This window comes from Trichoderma breve, assembly GCF_028502605.1.
Source record: "Trichoderma breve strain T069 chromosome 7 map unlocalized scaffold00007, whole genome shotgun sequence".
Lineage (NCBI taxonomy): Eukaryota > Fungi > Ascomycota > Sordariomycetes > Hypocreales > Hypocreaceae > Trichoderma > Trichoderma breve.
Genome location: NW_026611593.1, coordinates 2,315,141 through 2,334,803, shown reverse-complemented (window position 1 = coordinate 2,334,803; position 19,663 = coordinate 2,315,141). Strand labels below are relative to the sequence as shown.

General features: G+C 47.5%; 7 protein-coding genes across 7 annotated transcripts; 3 read left to right on the top strand and 4 right to left on the bottom strand.

The window, feature by feature from the left end:
* Window positions 1-1,871: 1,871 nt before the first annotated feature.
* On the top strand, window positions 1,872-2,339 carry T069G_10916 (uncharacterized protein; the record flags this gene model as incomplete). Its single annotated transcript, XM_056178126.1, has 1 exon — window positions 1,872-2,339. One exon carries the CDS (start codon window positions 1,872-1,874, stop codon window positions 2,337-2,339), a length of 468 nt encoding a protein of 155 aa, XP_056024416.1.
* Window positions 2,340-3,865: 1,526 nt separating this feature from the next.
* On the bottom strand, window positions 3,866-5,228 carry T069G_10915 (uncharacterized protein; the record flags this gene model as incomplete). The annotated part of the gene is made up of 3 exons (XM_056178125.1): window positions 3,866-4,455; window positions 4,509-4,884; window positions 4,950-5,228. The coding sequence occupies 3 exons, from the start codon at window positions 5,226-5,228 to the stop codon at window positions 3,866-3,868; spliced, it is 1,245 nt and encodes a 414-aa protein (XP_056024415.1).
* A 1,088-nt stretch (window positions 5,229-6,316) lies between these two features.
* Window positions 6,317-7,100, bottom strand: T069G_10914 (uncharacterized protein; the record flags this gene model as incomplete). Its single annotated transcript, XM_056178124.1, has 2 exons — window positions 6,317-6,597; window positions 6,704-7,100. The coding sequence occupies 2 exons, from the start codon at window positions 7,098-7,100 to the stop codon at window positions 6,317-6,319; spliced, it is 678 nt and encodes a 225-aa protein (XP_056024414.1).
* Window positions 7,101-8,410: 1,310 nt separating this feature from the next.
* On the top strand, window positions 8,411-8,674 carry T069G_10913 (uncharacterized protein; the record flags this gene model as incomplete). Its single annotated transcript, XM_056178123.1, has 1 exon — window positions 8,411-8,674. One exon carries the CDS (start codon window positions 8,411-8,413, stop codon window positions 8,672-8,674), a length of 264 nt encoding a protein of 87 aa, XP_056024413.1.
* Window positions 8,675-9,940: 1,266 nt separating this feature from the next.
* Window positions 9,941-11,836, top strand: T069G_10912 (ZIP zinc transporter domain-containing protein; the record flags this gene model as incomplete). The annotated part of the gene is made up of 8 exons (XM_056178122.1): window positions 9,941-10,164; window positions 10,242-10,340; window positions 10,398-10,532; window positions 10,608-10,729; window positions 10,792-10,904; window positions 10,971-11,199; window positions 11,298-11,410; window positions 11,510-11,836. The coding sequence occupies 8 exons, from the start codon at window positions 9,941-9,943 to the stop codon at window positions 11,834-11,836; spliced, it is 1,362 nt and encodes a 453-aa protein (XP_056024412.1).
* Window positions 11,837-12,464: 628 nt separating this feature from the next.
* T069G_10911 (uncharacterized protein) lies at window positions 12,465-13,390 on the bottom strand (the record flags this gene model as incomplete). The annotated part of the gene is made up of 4 exons (XM_056178121.1): window positions 12,465-12,602; window positions 12,650-13,009; window positions 13,071-13,161; window positions 13,335-13,390. 4 exons carry the CDS (start codon window positions 13,388-13,390, stop codon window positions 12,465-12,467), a joined length of 645 nt encoding a protein of 214 aa, XP_056024411.1.
* A 1,219-nt stretch (window positions 13,391-14,609) lies between these two features.
* On the bottom strand, window positions 14,610-18,037 carry T069G_10910 (williams-Beuren syndrome DDT (WSD), d-TOX E motif domain-containing protein; the record flags this gene model as incomplete). The annotated part of the gene is made up of 7 exons (XM_056178120.1): window positions 14,610-15,687; window positions 15,748-17,447; window positions 17,513-17,578; window positions 17,657-17,675; window positions 17,762-17,820; window positions 17,907-17,972; window positions 18,035-18,037. 7 exons carry the CDS (start codon window positions 18,035-18,037, stop codon window positions 14,610-14,612), a joined length of 2,991 nt encoding a protein of 996 aa, XP_056024410.1.
* Window positions 18,038-19,663: the final 1,626 nt, after the last annotated feature.

Here is a 19,663-nt window from a genome sequence, read left to right as displayed (position 1 = left end):
GTAGAAGAGATTGAGGTAGTAGACTGGCTCCCAAGGAAAAGCATAGAGCCAGAAGAATCCCTTGCTAGGATTAAAAGAGCAGCCAGGCAAGCTAGCAAGCAGCAGAAGAGGAGCCTAAACCAACAGGCACAAGCTCCCACAAAGAATACTACCTGACTGATAGCAGAGAGGCCAGGGGCAGGCGACTATGAAACTTACCACGGGCGTTTTTAACCACGAGAGCATACACAGCCAATGCAAATGTGGGCACCTGGCAGAGTGCGGGCTTACAAAAGAGCAGATAAACAGCAAGGGGGAAAAGAAGATACTCCAGCTTACTTAGTAAGGCCTAAAGGAAACAACGGTTTTTCTGGCCAAAGTAGAGACCATAGGACTATATAAAAGGATAAGCGAGATATGAGAGACTAGACATCCTGGCATAAGTGCCCTGAGCCCACATAGAGGCGGTACAACGAGCCAGGACCGCTTAGATCCTTGGGAGGGACTTACAAAAAGCCTGCCCAACCGATAAGGTATACTGTCAGACCACTACTGTCCTTACTAGCTGCTAGGTCTAAGCTTTTCCCATGCTTACTTTCATGCAGTCAGGGAAGGTCGTGACGGAAGTAATAATAATGCCGACGCCCCGTCACACTAGAGGTACTAACGCCGATGTTCCGTTATAGCAGATGTGTACTACAAAGTGATGAGACTTTCCGACTATTGAGTTGTCAGAAAGTCCTGAATGTGCAGTCAGCCCAGGCCACCAAATAATACTTGATTTCATTGATAACCTAATCACCCATAAATCTGGACAAGGTAAGACCATAATGATTTCCTGCTGAGGGGAGCAAATGGTGTTTAGTAAGCCTATAGGCTAATCTTATAAGCACAAAAATAAGCGTATTCTACTGAATCCCAATGGGCTCAGCAAAATCTGTATGTAGCTTGATGATATTAACCCACATTGTGAGGGATCAAACGAAGGATCACGGAAGAGCAAAGCAAAGAGAGAAAACACAAGGGACCAAAGGCACTGGGCTCAGTTGCAAAGAAGCAAGCTTGGTGACTGTAATCTGGATTGTGATGTGGATGAGGAGAAAAGACTAAGCAGGGGAGGAGCGCGAAGGAGAACTAGCTAGCTTGATGTGGAGTCACGTGACACACATTCTGCTGTTGTAAAGTAAGTAACTAATAGTCTAAACTATAGAATATGGGTTAATAGTTTATTAGTGGTTTAGAGCATAAAGAGAAAAGTGATAAAGTTCAAGGTGTAACACGCAATTAACTAATTATAGGTAATTTAAGCGATAGGTCGAGTGGGGGAAGAATTGAGTTGGTTCAACCAGATTGGCCCATTTCCACTCGCTGTCGTCAGCATCTGACAGTCTTCTCCTTGAAAGTATACACAATAGGAAGGCATATAAGAAAAAACAGCAGATAAACAGCGGTGTGAATCATTTCATCTGACAGCCCAATTGGCGGGATTACTTTCAAGATTTTATCATTCTGGTCTTGGGGTTGATAGTTCCATTACTATGGAGTATCTCTTGATACAATAAGACATAACTATAACGTTACTCTTAGTCTAACCATAATTAGACTATAATAATGAATATTTCTGCTTACCTACATCATTATCACCTAAGCTTTCCTATACTATACTCTGTAATGCATCTTTCAACTGCCGATTGGGTCAGGATGATATGATATTCTCCATGATAATCTGTAGATTCCGGGCACCTATCCGTATAGTTATCTATGTATATAAAGGCTGATCCCTTCACGATTCATATCTTTTTTCTTAACATTACAACTACCAAGCCAGCCTCTCAATTCACTACTTCACCCTACAACAGCATCAACTCACCACACTCCATACTTCAACAACAATGCTTTCCCTCAAGTCAACTCTCTTCTTCGTTCTTGGTTGCGCAAGCGCCGTACCTACTACCGAGTCGGACAAGGGTTTCCAACTCGCTGTTCCCGTTCCTTGCAGCAAGGACTCGCTCACCCTCTCGCTCGCCTCTCAAGGAACCAACTCGACTGCAGGCGCTGGGAATGGCTCTCTAGAGAAGAGAGCGTGCAGCTGGCAGGGCAATTTCTTCGAGCAGGGAGGATGCTCTTTCTCAGGAAGCCAGTTCAGCAATTGTGTCTCCGGCAGTGTCGGGTGCGTGCTCACCAACTCGGTCCTGCCATTCGGCTACAACAGCATCCTCGCAACGGACACCTCGTGCGATCTCCGTATCTGGTTGGGCGGCTGCAACGATGGTTTCAGCTTCGGCATCCCTGCTGGTTCGCCAACTGGTCTTTGCTGGGGTGGCTTTGGCACCGCCCACGGCTACTCGGTCCAGTGCTAAGTGCCCCAAGGCCAAAGATAAGAATAGGAAATTACAGGTGAAGGATTCAGACGAAAGCGGCACACGATCCCAGCTCATGTTACGAATGGATCGAACTGGTATATATTTTCAGGTGTATATAGCAAACCCAAACTCTGTTCCCCTGGCTTGATTGGAGGCAGAACCCTGTATATATACTATATCCGAGGCAATATACAACAATATGAGAAATGATGGAGTATTCAATGAAATGGCGCATGGCCCCTTTGCGCCTGTAAGGCGGTATTCAACCATATCTACTTTAGTGGAAATTCCGGTTCAAGGGCAGTATCACTGCGCTTAAGCAGACATGACTATTCCTCCTCAGTAATATACCGACATGTTTCCTTCTTAGACTGTCTCCCATGTCCTACTATAAGATTACTCTGCAAGCAATTCTCACATACGTCGTCATCATTATGGTCTTTACATGTTTTCTTTGTATGAGCTAAACATATATGGGATCCGTCATTCCAGGTGTTGCAATGCCATCTCATGCTCCCAGACGACGGGAGCTGCTAAGATGCGGCTACTCTCACCAGCTTGTCGGTTGGAAGACATTCCCCCACTCCAGAATCTTGAGGCATCTTTGACTTACCGTCGAAACACTGATCGCCTCTATATGAGATCTGATGAACCAGCCTCAACTGCCATATATTCTCTGTGATAGTCGTATCGCCCAGAAGGTTGTTATTGTTGTTGCAGGGTATCCTTGACCGATCTGTCTCTGTGGATCTCGTAGGTTGTGTATATATAAGAAGTCCTGCCCCCGACGTTTTGATAGATAACCAAGACCTTTCACCAATACAATATTGCATCTAACTACACATCTCAACAGTTGTAGCATCGCCGAGAAACTATTTCCCCAGGGCTTCCTAACAGCGGAAATGTCACAAAGGAGTTGATGCGATCATCATACAGTTCATTTCTTAGCTTCTTATATCATAAACGAATCTAGGAGGCTCGAAGATTCAATCTCCAGAAGTCTACTACTGTGATAGATTACTCTTTTTGGGGCTCCTAGAGCCTCTCTCGTCTACGCCGCTCGATGCGGAATCGAAGGCGATCAATTGTTTAGCCCAGCTGGCAGAGCTGAAGGAGCCTATCCAGGGTCTGAGTTTGCACTGTTCCCACAAAGTTCCAACGCCACCTTGATTGCAAAGTGCCGACACCGAATTACCTCGCAAAATTCGTCGGTGGATGCTCTCCACAGATTAACCCGGTACTGCATAATCTTGCATCAGCTTTATACCATAATCAGTAAAAGTGTGTACTTACTAAGCATTAATATATGATTCCTCTAATGTAATTCTTTTCACTACTTACCTATATATTAGACCTCTTTTTATTAGCAGGGGCTATATATTCCGTATATCGCAGACAATACTAGGCATAAAACGTAAGCTTCTCTATGCGTTTAAATAGATGTGCTGATTTTATAAGGTAGCTTCGCAAAATCATCAATAGATTTTAGTCGACAGGAAATATTTCACATTACCCGCAATCAATTATATTTTCATTGCAATCCAAAACTGAGCTAGATAAGCATTTTTTACCAATGCCCTAGCATCAAACCCATATGTAGCCTCTACACTCCATACAGGAATATCCTGCAAGGTAGTATTACGTATATCAGCATGGAGTGCTTCCTGTGAAGGACTATTCACTAAGTGGAAACCCTTGGCCACAATAACTTGCATAAGCTCATCCAGCGACAACTGCACAAATGGACCACTACCATACAGTAGAGGACCATAGTTAATCCAAAAACCGCCAGGCTTCAGAAGCCGATGGATCGTATCCAAATATGCCATCAAGTTCCTGGCCGTATCAATGAAGAAGTGTGTGACGATTGCATCGAATTTGCCATGCCCCTTCAGAATCGTTGTAAAATCTCCTTCAACAAGTAAGACGTCGTTAGAATTAATATATTTGTCTGGGAAGAGAACACCACGCATCATATTTGCCGAGGTGGAATGATGCGACCAGCTGTCCACAAAAGGGTGAACTTTGCGGTTATTCATGTCCTTCTGCTTCTCTATAAAGCGATATAGTGTGTTCATGTACATGGACCATTCGTTGTTCGTGACCTCAAAGCCTAGACATAGCTTGTCAGCCGCCACTCCAGCACCAGTCGCGCAGTACACTTACCTCGAAGGGCGGCAATTTCGTGACCTAGGCGCCCGAGGCCCGAGCCTGGTAAGAGAATCCGGACTCTCTGATTCTCACGGTTTGGGAACAGGTTGTGCAGGGAGCGCAGAATAATTGGAAATGCTTGAATGCGTTCTACATCTCCTTCGTCGGACCAGTCGCGAACCAAATGCTTCAACCCCTGAGAGACGCTAACTCTGTCCGCAGTGTGTCCGTGACTTTCCCTGTCTCGAACAAACTGCTCGAGCTCACTGGGGTGGATCTCATAGAATTCAAGCGCGGACTGGAGCACTTCTTGGCACAACTCGTGGTTGGCAGTTATCAGGTTAGCGACGGAAGCAAATTTTTGGCTGTATTGCACCGTGTCCTCCAGAAGCTGAATGTGTCAGATGCGATCCGAGGCGAATTGCGGGAACAATGAATGAGAGAAATTTGCCTCACCATTTTCTGCTGCGGCGATGCATTATCATAGAGTGTTTTCCACCGCTCTAGCTCTGGTAGATTCTTCTCCTTATAACGGTAGAAGCCGTGGAGAGCCTCAAGGAGTCTATGCCTTGGATGAAGATTGTTCCAGGAGCCGTAAAACTTGCTCATGCGTTTTAGCAATTGCTTCTTCTCCGCGCTGCGATGGGGCGAGTCGATATCAGAAGCGACGACTTGTTCTTCGTAAGTGACGAAGACTTGGTGTATTTCAACGATGCGATCAATGGATGCCTTCATCTGTTAGAGCGCTTGGCTAAAGTTATGCCGTGGAATGAACACCACAAACCGGCCCAACTTGGTTCAAAACCGCCTTCGGGGCGGATTGACTGGCGAAATTCTCTTCATGATGGAATTGCGGTAAGGAGCTCGCCAGACCAGCCCGGAGACAAAAGGCTGCCGCCAGAGCAAATACAATACTGCGGGCCCCCATCCTCATTCAATACTACTTTAGCGACCAAAGTTATGACGGTGAGAGTGAGGCAATACTGAAAGTTCGGCGACCTGCGTAGCTGCTGCGCCATAGACCTTGATGGTCAGGGCTGCTTATATGCTCATCGCCCAGCTTTCGTAAGCCCCCCCTACGCAGTTGCTACTCCACAGAACGGAGACAACCCCCTACCTTCGGCTTCTTGGCAACCATCTGAGGACCAGAGTACGAAGTAGAACCAATGTGGCACCACACCGTCACTTGGAGCTGTCTGTGCGCCTATGGGTGACTTCTGTTTGCTTGTTTCTATTACAGACTGCACAGATATTTACAGAAGGTCGGTGAGCAAACAAGGCTATCTATTTGAGCTGTTGTTCAAACTCGCAGTCAATCTGGCGTAGTCATCCCTCTGTATATCTATATTCTTAGAGAGGCAATGTGAAGTGTTCTGTTTGTGCTTGGCGCCTTGCTGCTCCGCTGTCTGGAGCTACACGACTTATTTGTGTACGTTTGACCTTCTTAATGGCACGGCCATACAAAACAAGCTGGATATCGAAGGTATATCAGCTTATTCAACTCTCACGAATGTTAGTACAACTCTATATTTTACTCGTAAAATAGACAGAACATGTATTAAAGAGTCCAGCGACTTTAAATAAGGCGAGAATATCAATCAATTTCTCCATGTGCTGCCCAAATGGTAGGTGCTGTTGGTGGGTAGTCGAACGGAAGTTTGCACCCTCTCATCCTTCAGTTATTTGAACTCCAGAAGCTTACGACTAGAACCATCTCATTTCGTACTGTATTACAGCCTTCAGTCGAGGGGTGCATAGACCCTTCTTTTCATGATTCAACACCCAGATGTGTTTCTCTATGCGTGCCATACCTCTCAATTCTACTAGACAAAGTTGGAGATGAGACATGCTAAGGAAACAATTCCCAGTAGTGTCATCGCCATAGGCTTAGACGCAGCGTTCGTACCCACAGTCGACGGCGCCGATGTTGCCGCAGATGTCCTGGACGGCCCACCAGTCGTGGTCTCATCGAAGGACGATGTGCCTGTCGCTTCTAGTGGTAGGTAGGTGGGAGATGGCACACCAGGAGGGCAGTGCCAGTGATCGAAATGTGGCGAACAGGTTGCGCTAGGCTCAGAAACGCTGTTTGTCGGCGAGCAATGCCCTACAATCCTTATTTAGCTTCATGTCACAATGCCCGTGTGGAGTTGACTTCAGATCCTGGCTTCCTCAGCCAGTAACGAGTCAACATCGAATAAGACTGCACATACAGTGATCCTCATGCGGAGTACAGATTGAGCCAGTCGGCGAGGGAGGCAGGCTAAACGACGCGGATGTTTCCTCGGTCGTCGTTGGGGGACAAGACGTAGTCGTCTGCGTCATTGTTACCAGATGGAAACCAGCGCTCTTCAGCTGTTCGGGGTCCGCAGTGGCATATCCATAAAAGCTGCCTCCCGGGTATGTATAGAGTGAGGTATGAACAAAGATCGTGGTGTCCGAGTCACCTCCAGACGAAACCGGAAACGCGGAGTTGAGCGAGCTCTGGAAGGCGTTTAGGTCGGTAACGGTGGTGTCAATACCAACCATGACTTGGGTGCTTGTCGTGCATTGGGCTGCTACCGGCTGCATACCCGACAGGGCGATGAGAATGGCTAGACTGAGATGCATTTTGCGATCTTAAAGAATGAGTGAGTTAAACAAACTAGAATAGGAGATTGGCTTCGCCAACATGTGTGGATGGGATAATAGGCTGTTGTGAGTAGGATTGGCCTACGACTGTGCGTCTCTGGTTATATATAGGTATGTTGACATGTGTCAGGAGAGACCTCTGAGTGGCACATTCTCTCTGAGCTCTGAGCGCCACAGCATGAGCTGGATCAGATCGAGCGTCTCTCGGACAGGCCGACGGATTCGTTGCCAATTGGCAATGCCGATAATAATGCCGCCAAAGATGAAGCGTTAAAGCTACCAACATGGTCAGGAATGGACTACCCCTCTTTCTAGGATCATTTCACTCTGCTTCGAGGGTTATTGTAGCGTGAGAACCTCTCTGGACTGGCCAAGAACCTATATTTCTTGGCTGCATCCTCCAAACTCAGCTGTCCTGTTGGTTTTCCCGGTATTCGCGAGAACCTCTCTGGACTGGCCAAGAACCTATATTTCTTGGCTGCATCCTCCAAACTAAGCTGCCCTGTTTGTTTTCCCGGTATCTTTTGTTTCCCCTGAGGATTTCTCATGCATGCCTATGGTATGTACAATACATACATTTCTTTTATGATAGGTTAAAGAGCCGAGAACTAAGGTTCACTGATTGGACAGGGTGCAGAGGTACTCGGCCCGTGACTGATAGATGAAACAGTTCATCTATGGAGGTGAGGACAAAACAGTCTTTATATTAATTTTTCTTTAATATTTATACCTTAACTTTTAGTATTTTTTAAAAAGTAATTTAAGTATTTACTAAATATATTAGCTTGTTTATTATTTAAACTATTATAATACTTAATAATAAGCTTAAACTTAAAGAGTTACAGCTGTTTAGTCAATGTCAATTTGGTCACCGAATGTTGTCAGATCAACGTAGTATTTTCATATGCCAAGCGGTAATGACCTTCCAAAAAAGGAGCTCGCGGCAGAACTCCTCGACAGAGTTGAAAACAGGTTACTGCGTGACGATCCATCTGCAAATGCCAACAATAGGATGATAATTTACCGCATGGTATTGGAACGAGATGCTTGATGGATTTCATGTCATGGGATAAACCAGATAGGATGATCCTCAAGAACCTTGAGAGGTGTCTGGTAGCAATGACGATCAATGAGTAGCACGCTCCTGTTCTACTTGTATTGTGTTCGCTGCCTATATAAACTATGATCAGGTCTCTTCGTGTGTAAGTCTGCTGGCAACAACTATCATAAGAGTGACAACAGTGTATTGTTCCCGAAAACACGCCTCTAGTCAACCTAAATTTACCAACATGGTTTCCTTCAAGGTCTTCGCTATTCTACCTTACGCCCTCGCGGCTGCGGCGGCGGCTACCTCGCCCATGCCCCGCGATACTCCTTCGACTTCATACCTTATTCTGCGAACTTGTGTTCCACCCACAAACTGCGGTGCACCTGTTGGCAACTGCGAGTTCTGCTGTGCCGGCCGCAAACCCAACAGCAACACCTGTCATTCCCATGGCGGCGTCTGCCCTGATGGAACCACAGAGTATCACTGCGATGATACTACTCGCTAGATCCAAGTTCTCTTCAACTGGGATGAGCGACGAGGTATAACTTCAAGCGCCAAAACTCCGGTCTAAGTAATCTGACAAATTCAGTTACGCAATGCACCTACAGTCAATGAAACACGCATATGGAGGTTACAGAAAGCGTCAATATATATAATCTAGAACCTCAAAGAGTTTCAGACTGAGGAGTGCAAAGAGTGCGCGACGCTTTCATTTTGGTTATAGATCTGAAGGAAACTAGTTGAAAGCAGTGTTCAACACCCTGCTTCACAGTATTAAAGCAACATTCAAGAAACTATATATTCAGTGAACAATTGCAATACAAGAGCTCTTCTGCTTAAGTCTTATATTCCAACTCTATCACAGTCAGAAATCTAAGGGTCCTTGAAGGCGAGGGCACGCTCCACCGCTCTACCTTTGCGCTCGTCCGTAGTTTACCACTAGGTTCCTCTGAGATGCCGTTTGTATATCAAACTAATACCGTCTCACAACATAAAGAGCGGAATCAGGAATACGAATAGCGCTGGGAGATTTTCATGTCCCAGATTCTTACACGTACTCACAGTTTGGGAAGCCTAGTAAATTCACGAAATTAATTATCACATCAAAGGCCTCACTGCACATCGATGGAGAGAGATCTGCAGAAACCCTTGACAACACCCCACGACTCCAAAGTGGCAAAATTGGTCGCTTGCCAGTCGGCGAAGCTTGGCAAAAGCCAAGACCCGGACTCGTTGGCATCAGCTTGCCAAGATGCTTGGCAATATTGAACGGCGAGGTATAGTAGAACACCTTGATAGACCTTCTAGGACAGACATGCGAACTGCGTCCATGGCATTGTGAAGGACCTTTGCCATAGTACGGCCGAGCTCCTGGTCTAAAAATCACTCGTTCTCTTGGCATTGGCTTGCCAAGGACTGTTGGCAATAGAAAATTACGAGAGCGAAGGAACCTTGATGGACCTTCGAGCTTCGAGAACGGGAAATCAAATGGAGAATCATTGTCGCTGTGACTGATCTTGGCCGTCGATGTGCGGCATGCACTATTTCCTCCCTCAAGCAAGCCTCCGCATGTTCAAGGCTGTTCAAACACAACTTAATAACTAGGATGTTGACTCCAGTTAGCTAGCTAAAAAGTCTCTTACTCGTCGATAAATTCCAGCCTTCGCTCAGACATCGGACATTTTGTCACTGTATTAAACATTCCTCTTCTCTATAATCATTGTCACCTTGTTTCCGAATCATCAGATTGCAACACATCTAACTCCTCAGTATGGGATACTTCCAACCTCAGGATATCCGTGTTTTCCGCACTCCAAATTTGTGCACTTTTGCACTACTTTTGGCGCCACTTGTTTCTGGGCTGCATCCAGCACAATTTGTTCAGCGACAAGCAGCATCAACCGCCGCACCGTCGGTCACTCCAGCGCCCAGTGCGACTGCTGCGAGCAATGACTTCGAATCGGTGACCGCCTGCCACGCACACGGTACTGAGTTGTGCGTGTTCCCTTTCAGAACTCGAAATTCACGGTCCAAAATTCTCGAGTAACAAAGGTCTGATTGCTCTTCTATAGTTTTTGCATGGTTGGTACGACAGAGTATCAAGTCATTGCAAGCGGGACGACGAGCCCGGCGCCAGAGTACACTGGCTGCCATCACCACGGCGCTGATACGTAATCAATCTCTTTGAGATGCTTACATTGCGAAAAAGGAAACTCATATAATCACAGCTACTGCCTTGACCCTAACGGCGAGGATGTTGAAGTCATCACCGACGTCGAGGGCGGCGAAGACGACGGTTCCAGCTCTGGTGACGACACTACAGATCCCGATGGAGAGCATTGTCACTTCCACGCTGGTGTCGAGTAAGCTTGTTCTTGATTTCCCCTGCTAATTTTTCCACCTTCAAAACACGAAGCAGGATTGTTGACCTTGGCAAGGCACTGCGTTGGGGGAGATGGTGAAAATGAGGGCGTGAAAAACTGCTCTCGCCAGGAACGTGATTATAATATCCCTCTCAGGATCGGCCTCCTTTTCGTCATTCTGGTAACGAGCTTCATAGGTAACAAACCAAACAATAACTTGACAAATATTATCGGCAGCTATATTAACTTGGGCGTCTAGGTGTCTCTGCACCCATATTCCTCGCCTCAACATTACCCAAGAAATTCCACATCATTTTCTTAATATTAAAGCAGTTTGGAACTGGTGTAATAATCTCTACTGCATTTGTCCATGCAAGTATCCCCTCGCTGGTTACTATATAAAATTGACGGCAAAAGCTGAATTAACTTCTCGGACAGCTTTTTACACATGCCACGCTGATGTTTACGAATGAATGCCTATCCATAGAATATGAAGGTCTAACATCGGCAGTGGTCATGGCTGGCCTCTTTCTCTCATGGCTGGCCGACTATGTTGCGCACCGTATATCCAGAACAATTAGCACGACAGAGACAGGATCTTCTAGACAGAACGATGAGGTAGTGAACGTTTTAGTTTTGGAAGCGGGTATCATCTTTCATTCCCTGCGTAAGTTCTTCCCTCAGACTCATCTTCAACGCCCTGTCGACACCTTTGTCGCCAAGTTTGACGCGACTTTACATGGCATCATACTAAATGGAAAACAGTGATTGGACTGACCCTCGTCGTGGCTGGTGACTCCTTCTTCATCACACTGTTTATTGTCATCGTCTTCCACCAAGTTTTCGAAGGCATTGCCCTCGGCACTCGTATTGCAGCCGTGGGACATAAAACAATAACGAGCCATGGTGGCCACAGTAGCCCGTCGCCGCCGACCTCGAGAAAGATTGATACGACGACAGGAGCTGCCGTAAATGAGGTGGAACTTTCAAGCAGGAAACTGTCATGGTTGAACATGATGTACATGGCGTTGGCATTCGCACTCGTGACCCCTGTCGGAATGGCCATCGGCATTGGGGTTTTGCACAAATTTAATGGTAACGATCCATCTACGCTAATTGCGCTTGGGACGCTGGACGCACTTTCAGCTGGTATCCTTGTGTGGGTTGGAGTGGTTGAAATGTGGGCTCGCGATTGGATATATGATGGGGAGTTGACCAACTCGAACCCCTTGGTCACTGGTTTTGCCGGTTTTGGTCTTATTGCTGGCATGGTTCTCATGAGCTTCTTGGGGAAGTGGGCATGAACTAAAACGCACTACGCCAGAATAAATGTAGTAGTCGAGCTACTACGCCAGCAATACCCAGCAGTACGAGCACTACTGGCCACCTTCTTATGGTACCCCGTACTACATAGTCTCTGAATCTTCCCTATATAATATATAGGTACTGATACTTCGTCGCCATAAAGTCACTACATTTTGTCTATATACATAGCTACCTACTTATGCGGCTTGGGGGATCATGTTTGCCGCCAGCTTAAATGGCACCTTCTGCTCCATTTTAGTCATATTGCGGCAGGCTTCAGATGACTTCCTGGATAATGACTGGTATAGAGAGAGAGAAAGAGTGTTTGTGTTGGGACCTGTGCCACAAGTCGTAGCAGTTTTGTCTCCAGAAGGGTCCGGTGCGTGGCACACTTAGAGTAATTTGTCCTTTACGTCTTCTAGCTTTGTTATACTCTGCGGAGCCGGAGGAATGCCTTGGAATGGAAGAGAAGAGCCTTTCCCCGGCGCACTCAACGTCACCCAAGGCGCCCATCGGGTCATCCCAAGCACCCAGGTCACCCGAGATGACTCCTTTGCCATCTCTTAAAGTAGCGGGTACAGGGGAGCCCTAAATGAGCATGAGCCAGCCGCGCAAATCCCGTGGAGTCTATTGCCATTCCGGCTCTTCAGCATTTGCAAATTTGCAAATACCCACGTGGTCGCGATTCATATATAGTTTGGTTTCTAGATCGTCGGGCCATCCGAGTATCGCTGCATCTATGTCGACAACCTTGTTTATGTGTACCTAGTCAGTAGTCTGATCTGGTGAAACATCAAGCATAATAATCTTACAAGCCCAAGGCTAACATCGCCGTGTGGTAATGTCTCGCAAAAGCTGAGAATTTTGTATGCTCCAAATAAATCCTTGAATTTGTTGTTTAGGTCTTTGTTGTAAGCTGAGTCTGCAGCAATACTTTCTATAAACGACGAGTTCAGTTTCGCTGGAGACAATGCCATAATGGGGCTGATGGATTTGACCCATGCAGCGTGTTGCGATCCTCCGTGTGGCACACCAAAAAAGGCAATGCTGCGAGTGAATGTCCAGATTGTAGGGTATGCCTGTTCATTGAAAAACGCGGTTACAAGGGCTTCCTTGACAATAATTCCACCCATACTGTGTGCAATAAAGATGATGGGTCGTGTGCCATTGGTCTGTTTGTCAGTAAATTCGTCAGCGCTCCCATATGAGTATCTTGTCATCGATCGTGCGAACCTGTCGGTCTTGTACTATGCATTGAAGCAAATTCTTGGCCTGCTCGCCTATACCAGCCACCGATTTGCCAAATGCAATATTGGCATTGTATCTATATGCAAATATTCGTGCATTCGGGATTCGTGAAGGGAGAAGATCCCTAAGCCAGGATGAGTCCATGCATTATCTGCATGCTGCTCATTATTGTCCGGGTTCATTCCATGCACGGCAATGATGCTTTTTCAAGATTAGTATAAGATTTTGAGAGAGTGTCGGAGAACTGACTCAACATTTGCCCCCTCTGGAGAGGCAATTGTCTCAAGAAAGTTTGAATTGGCCATTGTGTACGAGTCTTATGACAACCCACGTTAGAATAACTATCCAGTAGATGAAGTAATTGTAATAGTACTTGAATCTTTTCATAAATCTTTGAGAAATGCTGTACAATGATGGAAAAGTGAAGATGCCGGGCCGCATTGGGTGTGCCGTGGATGCCTAACGATTTATCCAATGACCATGAGATGCATCTTATACAAGGTACATGTACCAGCCGCACTACGTCACAAGAGGAAAAGAGAGCCTAGAGCTTCCATTCAACTTTAGTAAATTGAGGTATATATTCATTTATCACTCTAGTACTATACTACTGAGTAGACATCATACATTCCTAGCGACCATCTGCCAATGCAAACTATCATAATGCTCTCGGAACGATCAAGGTACGATAATGTATCATCTTGAAGGCCTCTATAGATCAGAGTACAACATCTAGCAACAGTTCTACAACTAGATGAATAGAAATCGTCTAGCTTGACTGAGGTCATCGTGTTCGAGAGGACCAGGCATGATGAGCGTCAACTACTCCAATTATGGTCGCCTAATTTAGGTGTTAGACCGTTCTGGAGATAACCTTTAAATGCTTCTAACCACAATATAGTAGGAACCACTGTGCTTGTGCCAATCCAGACCACGTAACCTCCTCCTTCAAAGAACGAAGATATAACACAGACATCAGTAAATTAGGCAATCAAGCCTCAAGATGGCATTCATTTATACTAGTTCAATACACTCAATATCCATACAATACAACATTCTCCAAAAACACCTTTCAACCAACCTTTCAATGCAACTCTCTTCAATCGACCTTTTCCGATTGTAACCAACACCAGCCTCTGCAGTTGTATATATACCTTTGTAGTGGTTATTTCATCTCTCCCTCCTCCACAGCCAAAACCCTTGCAACATGCAAACAACAAAAATGGAATGGAAAGTTTTCTTCTTTTTAAATTACACAAAAACCAAAACAGGGCGGCCCTTTCCATGCGTAGGTTCCCCAACTCCGGTCTAATTTCTAACACGGGCCATCTAATCAGTCGTTACGGTGCGTTATATTCGACAAGACTGTGAGGTAGTAGATCAGAGAGCTCGTTGCAAACTTGCTGCCCACACCCCCCAGTGGCTAATGTAGCCGCTTGGATATGCATATGGATAAGGTATGTGTCGTTCATGGTCGATGAGGCCAGAGTGCCCCAGTATTCAAGGCACAAACAAAATATTCCATCACTTGCGTCGCGTTTTCGTGGCGGGTCTCGGTGCAGCCTCGGTCATGGCTTCCCTCTTCTTTGTTTGCTTTCTGGATCGCGGAGGCGGCGGTGGATCGCCATGCAAGTGGCCCAACTCTTCCAGAGCCATTGTGTTCTCCCATTGCAGACAGCGATAGTTGGGCTGGTCAGGAGTCTTCTCTCGGATCCTTGAGCTCACTCGTTTCGGCTCCTCCTTCTTGTCACCTTCGTCCTCCTCGGCATCGCCGGTGAGATACTTTTTGCGATTCTCCATGTGCTTGGCTATCCTGTCTCTGTAAGCAACCAGCTCCTTTCGTAGCTTCAGCTCATTGAAGCCTCGAGGATCCAGCCACTTGATGAGTTGGTCGAGGTCTTCTGGTTCCGAAATGTAGCCCCATTGCTTGGCGTTGAAAACACTGCTACCGCCTTCCTCCATCGTCTTCCGTTCTGGGACAGTCATATTGAACTTGGCTTTGTACTCGTTTTGAAGCTCGGTCGGCAGGTCAATATATCCTTCTCGCTCCAGGTCGTCGGGGCCCTGAATCCAGATACATCCGTTGGCATATGCCGCATGCGCCGTAGAACTGTCAGGCAATCCGGCATAAGGCATGCCGTTCCGCTCAAACCAATAGTAACGATTCCAAAACCTATCCTTTCCAAGGACACGAGTTCTTGGACAATCGGCCTCCCGTAGATCGTTGTCGATGATGGCGACTTCCTCTTCGCACTTCTTGATGATTTCCTCTTTCTTTTGTATGTCTTTGAGAAGCTTGATATACTGCTTCGACTGTTGCGGTTTCGTCTTTTCCAGTGCTTTTTCTTTTGCCTTTTTGGCCTTTTCCTCTTCCTCATGCTTCTTCTTCTTGTCCGTCAAGACGCGGCTTCGACGCTTCTTCTTAGAATTCTCATCTTGGCTGTCTTCGGCGTCTTCATCTCTGCTCACGATTGATTCGTCAGCGTCTGCCATCTTGACGTCTATCTCCTCCTTAACAGGAGTGCCGTTGGTCTCCTCTGCAGGTTCGTTTTCCGGCATCAACAGTTTACGCTGCTCATTAAGTTGCCGGAGCTCTTCGGTTCTGTAAAAGGAAGAAAAGTCAGTGAGATGAACTGTACCGTGTGCAAACATGTCAACTTACGCCTGTTTCCGTTGTCGCTGCCACTCGATCTTGTCCTTGCGATACTTGGTCATGGTTTCGCTGCAGTCTTCCATGTAACCTCTGACAGCCTTTGTCTCCATTGTCAGCATGCAAATGATCTGCAGTGCCTTGACGCGGTAGTTGATGTCCATCTCAGCATACTGTTGCTGCACGTTTTCCGGAGAAGGTATCATCTCTGCAGGTACCAACTGCTGCAGAAGCTCCTCACAGGCTTGTTGCAGGCGCTCATTCTTAGAAAGCTGATGCAGAAGACCAACTATAATCCTCTGCCAGCCTCCGTTCTGGAAATTGCGCTGGCGAAGATGCTCGATCCAGTCGAATTCTTTCAAAAGCTCCTCTGCTCGGTTTTTGGTTTCCTGCTCTGCGCGAAGAGTCTCCTCTTCGGCAGCTGCTGCTTCAGCAGCCAGCCTCTCCGCCTCAAGCTTTGCTAGACTGCTGCGGGTAGCCCTCGCGACGGGAATATCTTCCAGCTCAACGCTTTCTTCTCCGCTTTCTTCTCCATCCTCTTCTTCGTCGCCTTCCTCGTCGCTGTCATCCTCTTCCACCTCAGGCAGAGTGATGCGCACCTTGCCGCCGTCGGATTCGGAGTCGACAAGAATCTTTAGCACGGAGCAATGGATTTCATCGAAAAGCTGAACTTGTGTGGTATTCGAAGCGATTGACAAGGCTTCGACAAAGTCGTCGAAAGTGAAGGAATCGAGTTTGAAGATTTCGCAGTAAACGTTGAGCGTGTCCCACGTCTCCAGGAGAGGTCCCACAGTGTCCATATCGATTTGGCGGGAGATGGTATCGTCGACTTCCATCTTGATAGGAGGATCCTTGCACATAAACTTCAGCTGTGGCCGCACATTGCCCTCCCTCGGCTCCAGCTGCAAATCTTCGATGGGGTATTTCGGTGGCGGAGGAGGCGGTGGAGGTGTCGGCTCACGCGGTGCAGCGGCTGGTTCATCGTTATATCGCGGGTAACCAGCGCCATTGACACCATCGGGTGCCATATCCGTGGGCCATTTGAGGCCTTTGGTCCCTGCACTATTGGGAGTCTGCTTCCCCTTATGACTCTTGGGGGCGGGTTTCAGCTCAGGCAGGCGCACCGGGCCGGTTTGCACCGCTGGGCTGTGTCCATTCGCATCATGTATCGAGTTCCGTTCACGCTTCTGCGCCAGAAGCTGCTTGCGCTCCTGAATCTTGGTGTCGTGCCGGAGGTGAGGGGGGATCCTGGTATCGATGTGATATTGGTTGGCGTAATCGTGCTTGACAAGCCATGGAGCGCCGTTCCACGCCTCTCGAATGACTGTTCTTTTAAGAAAGGACCGAAGCATGGATTTGGTGAAGGCGCCGCGCTCGCGGCTCAGGTTATCGTTGGTGACGACTTGCTCCTTTCCAGAGCCACCGCCGAGGACGACTAGATAGCGGCTCGTGGGGAGAGAACTTGAGCCATCCGGCAAGATTCTAGCACCAAAGGTTGTCTTTTCTCGTACAAGACAAGCCCGTCTTTCATTGTTAAACTCGTCCAGGGTGACAAAGACGTCCTCTCCAGGATAAAAATCAGCCTTGAATTCATCGTAAACCATATCGACGAGGTTATCGAGGCGAGAAATAGTCTGGAATTGAACTTTTCGGAGAATAGGGCCCTTGAGAGCTTCGGGGAAGGCGGCCTCGACCTCTTGACCACCAGCACGCTGTGAACGATCAGGTAAGTAAGCCAGGCATATTCGATTGAGTGCCAGGAGAAAAGCAAACCAACCTCGCTTGTGTAAGCCTCGAAAAAGGTAAGACCTGAATGGCCCGTGATTTCGTCATTGAAGCGGCGCTATAAGAAATCCTGAATTTAGTATATTGCTTGTCTCATTGCGTAGCCGGCGATGGTGGGGCTTTGGAGGGTGGTTACCTGCTTGTAAAAATCCATTCTAGAAGCCAAAGAACAAAGTCGTCAGCATGCGGCGCATAATGGTAACGGTCAAAGAAACGGAGAGGAAGGAACAGACAAACTCACCGATTCAAGTAGTCCTCGTAAGAAGCAAATATTTCTCCTGTTTGAGGAATATGCCAGACCTAAATGAGACCCCGAAGTCAGCCCTACGCTCTTCATCCCACGTCGGGAGCAACGCCATTAGCGATGCAGACCACGCTCGACATACCTCGGCATCGTCGTCCTCAATGTCTGCGGGAGGCAGAAACTGCACTGGCTTTCTCTTGAACAACACCTGTTGTAGCATAAATGTGAGCTGCGGACAGGCTTTGGTGGGTTAAAGCGGTGACAGCATACCATGGTTGTGAGCTATAATGGATTTGGAGATGGTGGTTGTATGGGGTTGAAAGAGAAAAGAAAAAGAGAAACAAAGCAGGAAGGTTGTCGCAGGCAGAATTGGGGGGAGCAGAAAGGCGACAAAGGATATCGGAAGATTGGCGCGTTATCTAATCGAAAGATTCGGCAGCACAGGCATCCGGGCCAAGCGCAAGTCGAGGCGCGGATGCAGTGAAGGGGAATCGACGACGGCAGATTCCGATTCGCTGATGATTTCGATATTCCGGTCGTGGCTTGCGGTTCGAGGTTCTTGAATGTTCTGTCTGCGTTTGCAGCTTTCGAGGCGTGGACAAGGCTGAGGGTAGAAGAAAGAGAGAGAAAAAAAGAGAGGAGAAAAGTCGCGGTGCCTGGAAACTAGGAGCCGGGGCAGACCAGATACCAGATGCCGCACTTACACGAGGCTATGCGGGCCTGGTACCTCTCAAAGCTATCGCAAACGCGGTCCGGGCAGCTCGCAAGGACGCCGGGCTGGCATTTCCTGGATGCCGAGGCGGTGGTGGAAGCTGCGTGAAGACTCGATCTCGACGCGACTGAGGGCGAGTGACGTGCAACGGAGGCGTGGAGGGAAAAAGAATTGCGCGGGAGAACGAGAGAGCTGCCACGGAACTAAAGTCACTTAGGGAAAATGCGTCCCGCCGTGGAGACGGTCAACCAGCACCAGCGTTTAGCGGTCCATGTACCTGGCGTTGTACTCGGCCGGTACCGCGGGCGTGCAGAGTACCTGGGGGGTACCTACTATAACTGCATGTCGGGAAATGCCAAGAAACGGTATATGGCAGTCAGGGTGACATTGACGGGCAGTGAAGCTGGTGCATGGTATTGATACCTAGAAAATAGATTAGATTAGATGCTTTCTTTCATTTGTACCAATTCGATTTGTTGTCTTGCTGACAGGTGATGGTTGTTGCCTTGATGGATGCCTTGGGGATAAGCCAATGAATATGTCTTCTGGGTGCATCAACTCTCACCTCAACAACATCTTTCAACCATTTGACCAGAATGAAAAATAACATTAAAAATAATCCATCTTCATCTCTGACTCATAACCAACCCCAAATCTCCCCCAAATCCCCTCACAATCCTCTCCCATTGCTTACTCGCATCATCCATACACAGCAACCTCCGGCACTTCCCCCTACTCACCCATGTACCCTCCCCGTACCGCCGCTCCTTGCGGAACCCCCCCGCGCCAAATCCTTTGTTCCCTGCCTGCCACCCAAGACACTCCCACCCCCGTCCGTCCTCTCACTCTACCTCCGTCTGCCGTCTTTTTCCTTTTTTTCCCTCCCCTTCTTCTCCAAAACCCAAACCCCCGGCCATCCGCTCCCCCTCCTCTAAAAAAAAGGGAACCTTCCACCACAGTAAACCCAACTAGGCCTACTTGCAACCTACGAGTACCTAGCAAAAAAACCCCCCCGAGAAAAAAAAAAAAACAACCGAAATACCCATCCCATCAACCCTCCACTCATCAACCGCCCACAACAACCTCGCAACCTACAACATCACGCCCTTTTTCGGGCTCGTTTTGTTCCCTGAATTTCACCGATTCCAAAATACGCTGAATGGCGCGCATCCGCCCATTTTTCAGCG